The 18930-nt window shown below is 32.6% G+C and overlaps 1 protein-coding gene across 1 annotated transcript; it reads right to left on the bottom strand.

Moving 5' to 3' along the window:
• Nucleotides 1-471: 471 nt before the first annotated feature.
• Nucleotides 472-18103, bottom strand: LOC139514276 (ribosome-releasing factor 2, mitochondrial-like). The gene is made up of 8 exons (XM_071303286.1): nucleotides 17842-18103; nucleotides 15386-15514; nucleotides 13681-13761; nucleotides 11121-11914; nucleotides 10658-10900; nucleotides 8182-8536; nucleotides 6474-6640; nucleotides 472-750 (listed from the first exon to the last, which is right to left on the bottom strand). The coding sequence occupies exons 1-8, from the start codon at nucleotides 18044-18046 to the stop codon at nucleotides 490-492; spliced, it is 2235 nt and encodes a 744-aa protein (XP_071159387.1). The 5' UTR covers nucleotides 18047-18103; the 3' UTR covers nucleotides 472-489.
• Nucleotides 18104-18930: the final 827 nt, after the last annotated feature.

Raw genomic sequence — 18930 nt, 5'->3', positions numbered from 1 at the left:
AGGGAAACGCATTAAATACAAGAGGAGAACAATGCATTAAATACAAGAGGAGAACAATGACACAACAATAAAATGTAACTAAATTGGAAGATTCAATGAAAAACAGCCTTGCAGAAAAGATTAATGTAAATAATGTTTGAAACAAAGACTATCTTTCTTATTAGTGTAGTGACCATGTTGTCTGAGTAGTTCATCTATTTTCTACAGTGATTGCTAGCCTGTCATCACTGAGGTTGTGAGTTCGGGCCATCCTACAATCGGGTGCATTTGAATCCAATCTTAATTAACTAGGATAGCAAGTTTTCCTGTGGAAGGTCATGGATCTCTCAAGTTCTCCACTATAAAAACAATCCACTAAGATCTAGCACAGTGCATTGAAAGTTGCGTTAAAATCAACAATCATCATCAAATTAAGAGTGACAGAATGGACACTTCTCTCCTGCATAAAAAATGCAATTCAAACAGACTCCATTAAATAAAAATCATTTATTAAAAAATTCCTAAAGCTTTATCTACTGCTTTTTGTTGTTCTATTTCTGACATTTTCTCATAATGTGAGAACTCCATTGTAAAGTTTGCCATTCCATGGGTATTGCTCCTTAAAACAGTAGAAAAACCCAATGTTTCTGACAGAGGTGTGATAGCATGTACCAATTTGATATCTTCTTCACTATCAACATTTTCTATATGGCTTCTTCTTTTTCCTAAATCAGCCATCACTGCATGTAAATTGTCCTCATCTACAGTTACCTGAAAAGAGAACAGCAAAGAAGTTATTTCTGTTATACCTAAAAACTAGAGGCTCTCAAGAGCCTGTGTCGTTCACCTTGGTCTATTTGCATATTAAACAAGAGTGCACAGGCTGAAATGTCTTGCCTTCTTTACTATAAATAATTGATATTATGTTGATGGTCCTAAAAATAAAGCTTTATTACAACTGTCACAAAATGTTAACATTAACCAAGAAAACTATACATTAACCAATGAACCATGAAATGAGGTCAAGGTCAGATGAACCATGCTAGGCAGACATGTACAGCTAACAATTCTTCCATACAACAAATATAGTTGACCTATTATCGTGTAGTCATCTGTTCTCGATAGTAATCAGTTCTCGATAGCAATGCGTGTGGTTAAAATAAAAGCAAGCATTAATTTCAACATTTCAAGTTTTCAGACATTTTACAACAGTTAAAATAATATTTTCCGATGTTAACCTTCTTTTTCTTATTCCCAAAACAATTCCAACTTCATCCCACATGATTCATAAATAGCATGTTTTCAAATGTTAACAAAATTTAGCTTGAAAAGATGGTCAAGTCCACATACGTAATACACAATTGTAAGATGTCGTGTGATGTCGATATGAAAAAATAAACCAGATGCTCCGCAGGGCACAGCTTTATACAACCGCAGAGGTTGAACCCTGAACCGTCGGGGCAAGTATGGACACAACATTCAAGCTGGAATCAGCTCTAAATTTGGATTGTGATTAAATAGTTGACACAGCATAGGTTTCTGACACAGAATGAATGTGGTCTAATGAACTTAAAATATTCTTTTTTGCCTTTGAGCAATTCACTATGCTGTTGAATATCAATCCTCTCAAAAAAATGTTTGAAGAAATTTTCTTTTTATTTATGAAATCTGAAATGAGAAAAATTTACCCCCCCCCCCCCCCCCATTTTTTTTCACATCCCCGTTTCCCTTTTTCCAAAACTGATCTCAATTCAAATTTCTAATGGAGTTTGCAATAATAACTACTTATCTAAATGCATCATAAAATTTTAAAATGTAAAAAAAAGTGCTTGTTATCACTGAATGGTAAAGATTGTTTTAATTTATCAGTTGGTAGTAAAAGTGAATATACATTGCATATTGTATAAAACAATGATTTAAGTTGATTAACTACTATTCTGGACAAAGAAAGATAACTCCAATTGTAAATTTTTTGCTATTGCACAATATTGTGCAAATAGATATTTCTTGCTATTGCGCAATACTGTGCAGTTGAAAATATTTGCTATTGCACAATACTGTGCAATTGAAGATTTCTTGCTATTGCGCAATACTGTGTAATTGAAAATTTCTTGCTATTGCACAATACTGTGCAATTGAAGATTTCTTGCTATTGCTGAATACTGTGCAATTGAAAATTTCTTGCTATTGCACAATACTTAATATAATAATTTTGGATCCTGATTTGAACCAACTTGAAAACTGGGCCCATAATCAAAAATCGAAGTACATGTTTAGATTCAGCATATCAAAAAAGCCCAAGAATTCAATTTTTGTTAAAATCAAACTTAGTTTCATTTTGGACCCTTTGGACTTTAATGTAGACCAATTTGAAAACGGGACCAAAAATTACGAATCTACATTCACAGTTAGATTTGGCATATCAAAGAACCCCAATTATTCAATTTTTGATGAAATCAAACAAAGTTTAATTTTGGACCCCGATTTGGACCAACTTGAAAACTGGGTCAATAATCAAAAATCTAAGTACATTTTTAGATTCAGCATATTAAAGAACCCCAAGGATTCATTTTTTGTTAAAATCAAACTAAGTTTAATTTTGGACCCTTTGGGCCCCTTATTCCTAAACTGTTGGGACCAAAACTCCCAAAATCAAATCCAACCTTCCTTTTATGGTCATAAACCTTGTGTTTAAATTTCATAGATTTCTATATACTTATACTAAAGTTATGGTGTGAACACCAAGAATAATGCTTATTTGGGCCCCTTTTTGGCCCCTAATTCCTAAACTGTTGGGACCTCAACTCCCAAAATCCATTTCAACCTTCCTTTTGTGGTCATAAACCTTGTGTTTAAATTTCATTGATTTTTATTTACTTATACTAAAGTTATTGTGCAAAAACCAAGAATAATTCTTATTTGGGCCCTTTTTGGCCCCTAATTCCTAAACTGTTACAACCAAAACTCCCAAAATCAATCCCAACCTTCCTTTTGTGGTCACAAACCTTGTGTCAAAATTTCATAGATTTCTATTTACTTAAACTTAAGTTATAGTGCAAAAACCAAGAAAATGCTTATTTGGGCCCTTTTTGGCCCTAATTCCTAAAATGTTAGGACCAAAACTCCCAAAATCAATCCCAACCTTCCTTTTGTGGTCATAAACCTTGTGTTAAAATTTCATAGATTTCTATTCACTTTTACTAAAGTTAGAGTGCGAAAACTAAAAGTATTCAGACGACAACGAGGACGACGCCAATGTGATACCAATATACGACCAAAAAATTTTCAATTTTTGTGGTTGTATTAAAATGTATGGAAAGCAGATTGGGCCATATCTTATGAACTACAAAATTTAATTCAATTCAATTATCGGAAAAGTAATGGCCAGTAAAATATTAATAACAGCTGTGACAATATCTTTAATATAACATTTTTGAATTGGTTCAATAATTTAAAATCATCTAAAATGAATATGAAATGCACATTTTTGTCCTTGAGTGATAATTCCTTTGAAATCGGTTAAAGATTCCTTAATTGATCAAAATGCTAAAATTCATAAAAAAATATGTTTTCTAGAGACAAATGATAGTTAATTGATATTTTTCTTCAATTTGCCTCATTTTAAATTTTCTATTAATATCAAACATGCTCACCATACTATACTTTTCACAACTATCGAGAACTGATGACATATTGCACACAATGTCAAAATTGATGTTTTGATTTTTTCTTGATTTACGCAAGAGAAAATCTTGAGGATAATAGGAAAAGAATAAAAGTATCTACTAAATTAACACAATCAGCTTTGACCACATTTATTTGAAGAATTGGCCATACGGAGCAAAAGTTTGTCACACTATCAAGAACTGGTAACACTAGGATACTTATAGTTTAAAAAAGAACAGACCAAAACACAAAATCTTATCACCAAGCAATGAACTGTGAAATTGAGGTCGAGGTCAAATAAAAACCTGCACTACTGACATATAGATCATAAAATATTTCCATAAACCAAATATAGTTGACCTATTGCATAAAGTACTACAAAAAAGATCAAAACTTTAATAAAAAATAACTTTGACCACTGAACCACGAAACTGAGGTCAAGGTCAGATGACAACTGCCAGCTAGACATGTACACCTTACAACCTTTCCATACACCAAATATAGTAGACCTATTGTATATGATATAATTAAGGAAAACAGACCAAAGCATAAAAACTTAACTATAACCAATAAACCTTAAAAATGAGGTCAAGGTCACATGACACCTGCCAGTTGGACATGTACACCTAACAGTCACTCCATACACCAAATATAGTAGACCTATGGTATACAGTATAGGAAAAACAGACCAAAACACAAAAATTTAACTATAACCAATGAACCATGAAAATGAGGTCAAGGTCAGATGACACCTGCCAGATGGACATGTACACCTTACAGTCCTTCCATACATCAAATATACTAGCCCTATTGCTTATAGTATCTGAGATATGGACTTGACCACCAAAACTTAACCTTGTTCACTGATCCATGAAATGAGGTTGAGGTCAAGTGAAAACTGTCTGACAGACACGAGGACCTTGCAAGGTACGCACATATCAAATATAGTTATCCTATTACTTATAATAAGAGAGAATTCAACATTACAAAATATTTGAACTTTTTTTTCAAGTGGTCGCTGAACCATGAAAATGAGGTCAAGGACATTGGACATGTGACTGACAGAAACTTCGTAACATGAAGCATCTATATACAAAGTATGAAGCATCCAGGTCTTCCACCTTCTAAAATATAAAGCTTTTAAGAAGTGACCTAACGCTGCCGTCGTAGCCGCCGCCACCGGATCACTATCCCTATGTCGAGCTTTCTGCAACAAAAGTTGCAGGCTCAACAATATACTAGACCTATTACTTATAGTATCTGAGATATGGACTTAACCACCAAAACTTAACCTTGTTCACTGATCCATGAAATAAGATTGAGGTCAAGCGAAAACTGTCTGACGGGGATGAGGACCTTGCAAGGTACACACATACCAAATATAGCTATCCTATTACTTATAATAAGAGAGAATTTAACATTACAAAAAATCTTCACTTTTTTTCAAGCAGTCACTAAACCATGAAAATGAGGTCAAGGACATTGGACATGTGACTGACGGAAACTTCATAACATGAGGCATTTATATACAAAGTATGAAGCATCCAGGTCTTCAACCTTCCAAAATATAAAGCTTTTAAGAAGTTAGCTAACACTGCCGCCGGATCACTATCCCTATGTAGAGCTTTCTGGGACAAAAGTCGCAGACTCGACAACAATGGACACAGATAAATTCATGACAAAATTGTGTTTTGGTGATGGTGATGTGTTTGTAGATCTTACTTTACTGAACATTCTTGTTGCTACAATTATCTCTTTCTATAATGAAATTGGCCCAATAATTACAGTAGAAAATGTTTTGTAAAAATTCACCAAAATTTACCAAAATTTTTTAAATTGACTATAAAGGGCAATAACTCCTTAAGGGGTCAACTGGCAATGTGACCAAAACACAAAAACTTAGCACTGAGCAATGAACTGTGAGAATGAGGTCAAGGTCAAATAAAATCTGTGTGACTGACATATGGCTCAATATCTTTAATTGTTTTTACATAGGCGGTAATGGTAACGTTTTTTCCTGTAGCTCAGTCCATATCGTAAACTTGGATATGTATGATAGCTCGTTTCGAAGCTGTGACATTTTCACATATGTGGTTAAATTTTCGGGGTACGAAGTGAGATTACTTTTTCCGTAAATTAGCAAACATCCTTTTGTGATGCGGCTCCTTGTGGTAAAATATCCCCTTTTTAACACAATAAGTTCTTTGAAAATTTAATACTTTGAACACATTCAATAGCTCCATAGTTTTTACACATTTATTCTATGTTCCTCTACTTTCCTAATCACCACAAATATAGCTATCCTATTACTTATAATAAGAGAGAATTTAACATTACAAAAAATCTTCACTTTTTTTCAAGCAGTCACTGAACCATGAAAATGAGGTCAAGGACATTGGACATGTGACTGACGGAAACTTCATAACATGAGGCATTTATATACAAAGTATGAAGCATCCAGGTCTTCAACCTTCCAAAATATAAAGCTTTTAAGAAATTAGGTAACACTGCTGCCGCCGCCACAGCCGGATCACTATCCCTAAGTCGAGCTAAGTCGCAGGCTCGACAAAAATCTAATAAATTAATGCATAATTGAGTGTTTGTGAAAAATAGTGGGCAGAAAAATAAGTAATAGAGAATAATGGGGTGCTTTGTAAATAAAAAGACAAGAAAATCATGGACAATATAGTATACATGGCTCCTATCCAGACTTGTATTTGTATTTTGTTCCCTAGTCAAAAATGGCTTAATATACTTCTCAATGAAATTTAATTTGCTGAGCAAGCTGATTTTATTCATTAAATAACAAAATGGTAACCATTGCCTACCTCCATTTTCATCATAGGTTCTAATAAAACAGCTTTGGCCTCCTTCAGTGCTTTGTGTACACATTTTGAAGAACAAGCTGTGATCATGGCTTCTGTGGTAGACCTTTCTATCTCAGCTTTATATAATTCTACTTCAACATCTATCACAGGAAAGTTTAAAATTGGACCTGAAATGGAATATCAAAGAACCAATGCATTTCCCATAAATTACAACTTTACTTATAATAACAAATTACATGTAACAAAATAAATTTGATGCACCATATGTGCATAGCCACATACTCATTATTGCTCATGTCTAAAATGTCCAAAATTCAATATCAATAAAAAAAAGCAACACACACAAACACAATACAATCTAAGGAGTACTATTTATGGTTAGATTAATACATTTGAATAAAGCTATTTTTATTATTTTTAAATATATGAATAAAGCATATTTGGTATTAAATGTGACAGAAATCCAAAACCATATGCTCTGCAGGGCGCAGCTTTGTACGACCCCAGAGGTCGAACCCTGGACAGTTGAGGCAAGTATGGACACAACATTTAAGCTTGATACAGCTCTGAATTTGGATTGTGATTAAATAGTTGACACAACATAGGTTTCTGACACAGAATGAATGTGGTCTAAGGACTTAAACTTAAAAACTTAAAAATTCTAAATTGGACATTATGGTCCAATATCCAAAATCAAATTACATGGTCAGAATCAAATAATGTTCAATTTTAGAACCTTAAGACCTCAATGTGGACCAATTTGATAACCAGGCCCAAATATTAAAAATCTAAATACATGGTTGGATTCAGCATATTGAAGAACCCCTTAAATTCAATTTTTGTTGAAATCAGACAAAGTTTAATTTTGGATCCCAATTTGGACCAACTTGAAAACTGGGCCTATAATCAAAAATCTAAGTACATGTTTAGATTCAGCATATCAAAGAACCTCAAGAAATCAATTTTTGTTAAAATCAAACTAAGTTTAACTTTGGACCCTTTGGACCGTAATGTAAAACAATTTGAAAACAGGACCAAAAATCTAAATACATGGTTAGATTTGGCATATCAAAGAACCCCCCAATAATTAATTTTTTGATGAAATCAAACAAAGTTTAATTTTGGACCCTTTTGACCCCTAATTCCTAAACTCCCAAAATCAATCCCAACCTTCCTTTTGTGGTCATAAACCTTGTGTTAAAATTTCATAGATTTCTATTTACTTATACTAAAGTTATTGTGTAAAAACCAAGAAAAATGCTTATTTGGGATCTTGTTTTGGTCCCTAATTCCTAAACTGTTGGGACCAAAACTCCTAAAATCAATCTCAACCTTCCTTTTGTGGTCATAAACCTTGTGTTTAAATTTTATAGATTTCTATTTACTTATACTAAAGTTATAGTGCGAAAACCAAATGTCTTCGGACGACGACGAAAATGTCATACCAATATACGACCAAAAAATTTTCAATTTTTGCGGTCGTATAAAAACACAAATATGTAAAAAAAAAATGTAGGGTTAAAAGCTTGCAAAACATGTATTCAGAGAGCTAAAAAGAGACCAAGATTCAGAAGCAGTGAAGTTAATATACAACTGATAATCTGATAAAAAAAATTCAGAAAGCTGCATTTAAATTATTAACAAATATAAATGATAACTTTAAGGATGATTTTTTATCCTTATTTATACAAAAATATCTATACTTTACCAGAACTGAAAGCAGATTTGATTCCTATTTCAATTGCCTTCAATTGGTTTCTATGTAATTTTTCAAGCGTATTTTCACGAGACTGAACAAGCTTAACATGTTTGAATTCCTTCTCCTGTAGACTAAAATGTATTGACATTCCGAGGACCACATGTTGTTTAACATTATTGATCACTGTATCCATTGTTTCTTCCCACGATGATTCTCCTTCACAAGTTTCTCTGTAAGCCACTTGTAATGGACCCATATAAACATCCAACTTGTACTCTGTTAAAAGTCTCTGTCTTATTATGTCCAGGTGTAGCTCTCCCATGCCTCCTAATATGGTCTGACCTGTTTCTTCATCTACTTGTACCTAAAGGATAATTTTTTAGTTAACTAGATAGTTTAAAAAAAGGGAGATAACAATATATGAAGATTTTTTGGTTACCAATTGGCAATTTATTGGTTGCAAATTAATTTTTTGATGTGTCTGTAGAGTATGTAAATGAATATTCTAGTGGCTTTAAGGAGGCTTGCGGGTACAAAAATTTTAGCAAAAAATTAAACATTGTTTTTTCATTACAAATTTTATTTATCACACTATAAGGGACGACATCAAAAGATCAATGTAAGATAAAAAACTTAATTTAAATAGTTTGGGGGTGGGGGGTTGAACTGCTGCAAGATGTGGTTATCCGACATTGATTTTTACATATATCTATATGGGTCAATCAATTTTTCCCAAATTAAGTTAAGAGGGGGGTAGGGGGGTCAGTGAAAAAACTATGCGAATTAAGTTTTTTATCCTTCATTGAACTTTTGATGTCGTCCCTAAGTTATTACTTTAAAGGGGCACTAGCTGTCAAATTCATGGTCACCGATTTGACTTAAATTCTCATATTTGATTTATAACAATGTAAAACATTTATCCAAATTATCAAAAGTCTAAAATAAACAGTTTACAGAGCATGGGGTAGATAATATATACCGGTAGGTTCGTTTCGTGTGTATCTTAAATCAGATGCCATCTAATTAACTATTGATTTGACCTCAGATGACCATATAAGCGATGTAAACATAAATAAAGATATGAATAGATTAAACCAACACGTGCAATTGGATTTTTATAGGTCTGTTTGATTTTATTTTATAGATTAAAAATAGATGTTTCTCATTGTTTTTAACCGTATAAGAATGATTTTATGTGCATTGAATTAGTAATCAAATGATTTACCGTAGTTTCACTTGCATTGTTGACTTTCTTTTTTTTTTAAATAATCAGAACATGTACTATGCATGCGTTGTCAATCTCTAGCTAGGGGTTGAATTGAAGTCCACATGAATACGGATTAAAAGAGGTTGACTCATTCACTTGCAAGTGAATAACTAATTATCAATGTTTCTTAGCGTAATTTGACAAAATTGAACATTTTTGGCTGCAAAAAGCAAATTGTTATTTCACTATTTCACTTTCATTATTGATTGAACAGAAAAAAATCAAACTTTCGATTTTTTATATATCTCGTAGCTAGTGCCCCTTTAAGATATGGTACAAAAATAAACCCCAAAAATCGATTCGGTTTGGCCCCAGATGACTTTTTAAATGTTTATATCATTCAAAATGCTCCCAGTTATCTCCCTTCGGTGCAAAAATGCCATTTTTTGGCATTAAAACTGAAATATCTTTTTAAACTCATCGGTGACCTATATTTTTTATTATTGTTTCAAAAAAGCTGTACATAAATTAAATAATTGTAAAATTTAAGCAATTTCTGTAATTTAGTTCTTTTTTTATTTCGATATTACCTCTTTTTCTCCTATTAGTTCAACAGAAAAAAAAAGACATTAACAAAAATGTTTACTTCTTTCGAAGGCAGCTTGTGAGCTTAAATGAACGGTGACCCCATTTTTTTATTTCAATTATCTGTAAAGTATATGATAACGTTCATTTATAAAAAAATATAGCGAAATCCTATATTAGAAAAAAAAATTGATTTATACCCGTGAGCCCCCTTAAGTGACAATGTTAATAAACTGTAGACACAGAGAGATGTGGCATGATTCTCAATGAGACAGTAAACCATAAACACAGAAAAAAGATGGTTCACCAAGAGCCAGATTCTCATGTGATTTATTTTTGTACACCAACTTATAATACAAATGATCCAATATTATTTTTTGAATATAAAAGACAACTTTTGCTTAGTTAATTATATTACAATGTAAACCATGTTGTCTCCACTTTTAAATCAGTCAGATAAATTAAGGAATTATCCATGGCAACTGTTGATCAACTTACAAAAAGTGCAAGATTAATTGATCAAATTTCATTAAATATGGCATACAAATATTGTGATCATAGTTTTTAACTAACTAATACTTATCTCTTCACAATATCTCCAATAATAAAAACATCACAAATTACTTCTTAATTTGCAATACCAGTATATTTGAGTGATATATACTATACAAAATAACTATTGAGATACTCTACCGTGAGACTGGGATCCTCTCTCTTTAGACATTCCAAGGCTAAATCTAACTTTCTCTGAACTGAAGGAGATTCTGATTCAACAGAACACAGGAAAACTGGAGGGTGTATATTGATACCACCAAGGACTGGAATTTCATCAGGATCATGTTCTGTCAATCCTTGTAGTTTACGATGATGATGGAGGTTTTTAGCTGCCATCTCTGCTGTAGCCTTGCTTGCTGTAAGAGTGTCACCAGTCTGGGTCTATAAAAATTAAATATACTGTTTGTGACAGTTTGTGACAGATAAGTCAAAATTTATGTGAATAAAAAGTCATAGAGTGGCTAGGATATGTTATAATTTTCACTTCTGATACATAATAATAATGTCCTTACTGGTTAAAAGTAGTATATTAGTGTAAATTTTTTTATAGGATTTGGTACCTAAATTAACATATCTATATTAGGTCTCAATATAAATATACCTTCTTGAGTCCTGCTACACAGATGATGTTTCCTGCCGTGGCTGTGTTTACATCATGATATTCATTAGAGTATACTTGAATCAGCCTTGATGGTTTCTCTCTAATATTCTTATTGGCATTATAGATCTCACCTAAATTCATAACACCAGAATACAATCTAAGAAATGTAAGTGGTCCCCTGTGTTTATCATGTATAATTTTAAATGCATAGGCGCATAAGTCTGTCTCATAGAACTGAACCAAATCCATTGTTTTTTCTAAAGGACTAGGTAAATAATGAGTAACAGCATCTATCAATGGCTGCACTCCGGCATTTTTAAGTGATGAACCACATAGTACCGGAACAATATGTCTGCTGATGGTGGCATTTCTCAAAGCTAAATCAATGTCCTCGGCTGTAATGGCACTGTCTGTTATAACACGGTCTGCTATATTTTCGCAGTAATCTGATAAACTGCCAATTAAATTGTTTCTAAAATTTGATGCTATTTCCCAAAGTTCTGGATCAGATTTAAAATCCAAATCTTTTATACGGAACATTTGACCTTCAGAACTCCTTTCAAAGTCATATGTAATTTTTTGCATTTTTATAATATCGATAATGTCTGTAACTCTATTACCATCAAGTATAGGAAAGTTGACAAGTAGAGGTTTTATTTTCAGTTTATCTTGAATTGATTTTAAACATTTCTCAATATCAGCTTTTGGTTTGTCCATTTTATTCAAGAAGACAATGCTAGGTACTTTGTACCTGTTAGCTTGACTCCATACTGTTAAAGTTTGAGCTTCAACTCCTGTAAAAAAAAAAACACAGAAAGAAATGATTTTGATATTTTTTTATCCTTCATACTTTTTAATTATAGGATCTAAATCTTATATGACAGTTTGTCCCCCGACTCCCTATATATTTGGTAAAAACTGACTCATAATAGGTTTCATTATGAACTCATGTCTCTTAGAACCTTTTGCATAACACAATTAGGAGTTGTTAACCAACAATCCCAATAAGCTGATTAGAAGACGAAACTAATCGATATAAAAATAAGAAGATGTGGTAGGATTGCTAATAATTATTAAACTAGAAAAAACCAGCGCAAGGGCAGCTTGAAGACTACTTGAAACGATTATGATGATACACAGATTGGATTTGTTTTTTTCAAACTGTTTTTATGTACTAATGCATTATGTTGATAATTTTTATAAGTTTGTCCAAGGATTTGTATAGTAAGACTATACAAATCCTTGGTTTGTCAGTTCTTCTTCCATATGAGTTTGAATGTCCAATTAGTAGCTCTTAGAACAGAGCAAATAACTCAGAGAAGGACAATCTAGAACTTTCAGACCATTTAAACATTTCTCAGTGGCACTAGTTTGTAGTATTTCTTTTGTTTTAGAAAGGTGTGAGTCAAGTTCTGTCTCTATGTGATACATGTGCTCCAAGAACGAAGGAAATAACTCAGAGAATAAGAAGACAATTTAGAACTCTCTGACGATTTAAAACATTTCTTCAGTGGTATGAGTTCTGTCTATGTGACTGGGTGCTCTGAGAAAGGATTAACTAAGAGAATAAGAAGACAATCTAGAACTCTCTGACGATTTAAAACATTTCTTCAGTGGTGTGAGTTCTGACTATGTGACTGGGTGCTCCGAGAAAGGATTAACTAAGAGAATAAGAAGACAATCTAGAACTCTCTGACGATTTAAAACATTTCTTCAGTGGTGTGAGTTCTGACTATGTGACTGGGTGCTCCGAGAAAGGATTAACTAAGAGAATAAGAAGACAATCTAGAACTCTCTGACGATTTAAAACATTTCTTCAGTGGTGTGAGTTCTGACTATGTGACTGGGTGCTCCGAGAAAGGATTAACTAAGAGAATAAGAAGACAATCTAGAACTCTCTGACGATTTAAAACATTTCTTCAGTGGTGTGAGTTCTGACTATGTGACTGGGTGCTCCGAGAAAGGATTAACTAAGAGAATAAGAAGACAATCTAGAACTCTCTGACGATTTAAAACATTTCTTCAGTAGTGTGAGTTCTGTCTATGTGACTGGGTGCTCCGAGAAAGGATTAACTAAGAGAAGAAGAAAACAATCTTATTTATAAACATGTTTCTCAGAGTTTGTTATAAGTTTTAAGTGATGCAACTTTAATAAAGTTATTCAAGTTGTAATATTTAGTGAAAGTGTTTGAGTGATGCGAGTTTGCTGTTGGCTGAGTTGTAGGGCAGTAGGTCCACAAAAGTATATATAAAACACAGATCAATAAGGGTTATCCAAATTTGGATATTTTCTAAAAACTTGTTTTTTTCTGAGGAAAAAGATTGTTTCAAAAACAAATTTAGGAAATACAAAACACTGCATCTACACATCATATCACAAATATTTCAGACTTTTTTTTTTTTTTTGAGGACTTGGTAAATAATGAGTGTTTGTGTTACTTAAAGTGTTTATAATGAGTTGTGGCTCAATGAAATCGGTCTCTTCCTTGAGTAGCATAGATTATAAAATTTTTGAGGTTTAATTTGTACTCCACATGTCCTCTTTTCACATTTATCTTACCAGCAGAAGCATCAATAATTGTCACAGCTCCATCCAAAACTCTAAGGCTTCTTTCAACTTCTACTGTAAAATCCACATGACCTGAAATTATACACATCTGGGTTATTTTTTTAATTTCTGCTGCCCAAATAGTATTTCAGAATTATTCTCTTTCCTCTTTAAAATATTTAGCAGGTCAAATATGCAGGCAAAACAAGACAATATTTTGGTCCATTATTCTTGACACACTTTTAATATTGTAAGAGAACTAATTAGCTGAATACTGAGGGAAACTAAAATATATGCATTTTCATCTTGATTTATATAAAACACTAACTTCTTTAAAGGAGTAGGTCCGGTAAGGACTCATTTTGGCCTCAAATTTCAGTTTCATCTGACGAAAGATTTTGACCACTTTTTAAACACTTAAGTGTCTATTTCACTTGATTCAATTAGTTTATGTGAAAGATTTTAACTGATTAAGTCATTAAAAACGATCCGATTGAAGCTCAAATATGAAAAATCTCTCAAATATGCAAAAAAAAGGGCACTTTTCAGATGGTTTTTGTCAAAAATGAAAGTGGCCGCATCCGTGTTCATCCACAACCTTTATATATGTTATGTATTATCATAAAATACAACTTACATTGCAATATTAAGGATGAACACGAATGCGGCCACTTTCGTTTTACACGGAAACCGTCTAAAATTTAACTAAAATGATAGAATTTTGAAGATTTCAGTAATTTAGCATGACTTAATGGTGCTACAACCAGATATATGTGCATTGTATTGTCAAAAACAGCCCATATTTATGTAGCAGAAGCATTCAACTGTCCAATAAATAACTAAAAGTTTACATTTTAACAATTTTGTAAAACTGTTATATTTTTGGGCCAAAAAGGGGCCTTACCGGACCTACTCCTTTACATGTTTCAATAAATGTTTTCAACTCTTAATTTAGTATGGTAAGTCTTTATACTTTAATGTTACATATTGATATCATATCTGCTAACCATTATAAAAGTTATGCAGTTCAACACAACTGCCAATTTTGTTGGATTCATGTCAGAACAACAATTATATAATATGTGTTTGGATCTCCTTATGCTGTGACTTCGTCAGTCAATTTCCATCAATTACTGTAGATAAATGAAAAGAAAACTTTGAGGTGAGATGGTGACATGTCACAAAATACATGTTTGCTTGGATTGTTGCGGTGGAATTATTGTTTATGCATAAGATCAATTGAATTTAATTCTAAATTCCATTTTTAACTTTAGAAAACCATGAAAAAACGTTGATTACGTCACGGTCACATGACTAAATTATGTCTATGGGCTGATAACAAAATAACGTCAGCCAATCAGAAGTCGCGTTACATCCAAAATTAAATTATACATTGTATATTTAAGGCATGACTGTAATATTTTTTCTGTCTATGAAGAAATAACATAAAAAATTTGGTGCACACTGAATAACGCGCGTAGCGGGTTATTTAACAGTGTGCACCACATTTTTTATGTTATTTCGATATGATATCAATATATAATCATTTCTTATAATTTAATTCTACATTCCATTTTAAACCGTAGAAAACCATAAAAAACGTTGATGACGTCATGGTCACATGACTAAATTATGTCTATGGGCTCATAACAAAATAACGTCAGCCAATCAGAAGACGTGTTACATCCAAAATTAAATTATTTAAATATAACCAGACCTGGTGTATCTATAAGGTTTATTTTGTGTTTTTTCCAATGAAGTGTGATTGCTGCTGATGATATTGTCATTCCACGATTTCTCTCCTGTTCCATGTAGTCCATCACAGTATCTCCATCATCAACATTACCTACAAAAAGCAGATACAAGAGAATATTTTATGATAATCTAACTAGCTGATATTTTAAAACTGAGTCAATCTAGTAAATAATATTAATGATGAGGGGGATGATATTTGTATAACTCAAAATACTTTATCAATGATCAGGACATTGAGCTTGATATGAAACAATTCTAAAGAGCAGATTTGTTCTTATACATGTATAAATTTTCAATTATAGAAGCATCTTTTAATTTTGACATAGAAGATATGCAAATAAAACCGAAAAGCAAATACACAGAAAAACTTGGGCATTCCAATACATATAAATATTACAATAAGTGAAAATTTTAAATCATATGATTATATGGATTTTTATATACAACATGTACAAATAATATTTAAATCTTATTTGTTAATAAGCATTATTGTGTTATCATGTGTTCAAAATGAGTACTAATCTCTGTTCACCAATGTATGGATCTAAAGCACTAGTGTAATTAATCCCAGTATAAAATAACTAGTGCAATCATTAATCTGGTACAAAATCACTAGTGTAATATAATCATTCCTGGTTCAAAAACACTAGTTTGAACATACCTTGGATTGAAAACTCTCCACTTCTTACATAAATCATCTATGCAAGTTTCAAATACACTAAAAACTATTAAACCACATTTTTATATGTATTTCCCCTTCAAAAAATCCTTTTTAAAACCTTACATGTATAATGACTGGTGGATGTTTTACACTGGACCAGGATAGAAAAACCTAGTGAATCTTTGTTGGTGGATAAAAAATCAACTGGAATTTTCTTCTTCTGGATAAAGTACACTGCCGGAGTCAAACCACTGTTGCAGAAGTAGTACCCCTGTCAGACTGTACTAGTTCTAAAGGTCCTGTCTCACTCTCCCATGTAGTCCAAATAATAACATGTATGTTGTCTTGAATGGCTATTTTATTTTTTGGCTACATATATTGTAAATTATGCTTTGCTGAACCTTACTTAGAAATGCTCATAGCAGAAAAATAATATAGCCATTCAAAACATTGGAATTATTTGGACTTCCTCCCAGCAAAGATGTATATAAGATATTAGTTATACGTCCTTGCTCCCAGGTTGAACTAAACTATTATGTTTTGTGACATTATTGAGAATTTAGTGTTGAAGGTAGATCTTTGATAGTCTGTAAATGAAATTGAGAATGGAAATGGGGAATGTGCCAAAGAGAGAACAACCCGACCATAGAGCAGACAACAGCAGAAGGTCACCAACAGGTCTTCAATGCAACAAGAAATTCTTGCACCCGGAGGCGTCCTTCAGCTGGCCCCTAAACCAATATACAAGTTCAGTGATAATGAACACCATACTAAACTCCAAATTGTACACAAGAAACTAAAAGTTAAAATAATACAAGACTGACTAACAAAGGCCAGAGGATCCTGACTTAGGACAGGCGCAAAAATGTGGCGGGGTTAAACATGTTTGTGAGATCTCAACCCTTCCCCCATACCTCTAGCCAATGCAAAAAAAAAGAAAACGCATAACAATAAGCACATTAAAATTCAGTTCAAGAGAAGTCAGAGTCTGCATGATGTCAGAAGATGTAACCAAAGAAAATAAACAAAATGACAATAATACATAAATAACATCAGACTACTAGCAGTTAACTGACATGCCAGCTCCAGACTTCAATTAAACTGATTGAAAAATTATGTCTTCATCATATGAATATCAGGCACAATCCTCCCAGTAAGGGGTTTAGTATCATACCATCATAACATATATGAGAAGAACATAACCTGTGTCATGCCAACAACTGGTTTATTAATAATAAATGTGTTTAGTTTCGATGCAAAGACCCTACATGTATAAGTGAATTAATAATAACGGCAAAATATGCAATCTTTAATGACCTGACAACAGTATCGTAACTATATCCCTTCTTAATAAGTCTATTTAAAGGTTTTGTTAGCTTCTGAGGTGAATACTGACATTTTGTGCTTTATAAAGAATATTTCCATAAAATATTGGAAGTGGAATACCTGAACGTACATGTATAAGAAGTTTGCATGTTGATCTATATTTACGAATGATGTCCTTAAATACCGATGATAAAATTTAGTAAAAAATTTATTCACCACTTTTCATGACTCAGGGTGATTTAGAGATTGGTATATTTTATAATTTGACATCTATGATCTACCTTTCTTTTTTAGCAAAAAATAATTTGTTTTTTCAATGTCAGACAGTCGGACACTGTCATCTGTCAGTCCTTTTGTATTTCTGTCACTTTTTTTTCAAGAACATCTTGTGTGCAAAATGGATAACAATGAAAAGTGTAGATTATTGTTACCAATATGCCTTGTGAATCCAGAGTAAAATAACATTCTCTCTGATGTTGTTGTTTTTCCGGCATTGATGTGTGCCATGATGCCAATATTTCTGATATTTTGCATTGGTTCATCCTTTAGACCTGTCTTTGTTGCGGACGACTTTAAACGTTTAAAATGTTTACAGAAGCATGTTAATTTATGCAAACAGTATCGCCTGTACATCATTTTGGTAAATGATCGAGATTCTTGAGGCTGGGGAATATAAGTAGGAGGGAGGGAAACCAATGATAATTTATTAAGAATATCTAAAAGTCACACCCTCATACGGACGTGGTCTGGATAAATACGGAATACGGTCTTTTCGGGTTTTCACCCATTCTGCCCCTATAGTACGGCGGCTTTGTGAAAAATTGTGCACATCCTGCTACAAGCATAAAATTTGGCATAGACCTTCCTCATCTATTACTCTTTTATTTCAGATAGGGAGGCATTTGAAAAAAATGTTTCACTTCCGGTAAAAGTAAAAATGGCGGACTTCACACTTATATCAGCCCAATATCGAAGGCTAGTATGTGAAAAGGTGTTATAATCATGCTACTATCATAATGTTTGGTACAAACCTTTGTTTTTTACTACTTTTGGATATATTATATAGATTAGATGTCTTGAATAACCCTACTTCCGGTAAAATCTAATATGGCGGACATTGTACTAAAATTATTTTTAGGGAGGGTAATTGATATATGTTTAAACATATTGCTACTTTCATAACATTGTGCAGGAACAATTTCTTTGGTGCTTCTCATGAAAGACATATTTCTTTAAAACCCTTACTTCCGGTATAATATAATAAGTACTAAATAGTTATCAAAAGTACCAGGATTATAATTTTATACGCCAGACGTGCGTTTCGTCTACATAACATTTTAAAAACTGCTACTACAATTCGGCCAAAAAGACATGTTTATTCACGATCACCACCTCATGCACACAAGGCAGTCTACGGGAGACACGATTTTTCACATCATCCTTTCTTACATCCACATATACAGGCTTCTGACAAAATGATGAGGCCTCAGAAAGAGTTTTTTTTAAAAGGGATCCTCTTT

This window comes from Mytilus edulis, chromosome 3 (assembly GCF_963676685.1).
Source record: "Mytilus edulis chromosome 3, xbMytEdul2.2, whole genome shotgun sequence".
In the NCBI taxonomy this organism is placed as follows: Eukaryota; Metazoa; Mollusca; class Bivalvia; order Mytilida; family Mytilidae; genus Mytilus; species Mytilus edulis.
Note: the sequence above shows the minus strand (reverse complement) of the source record. Positions and strands in the feature narration are given on the sequence as shown.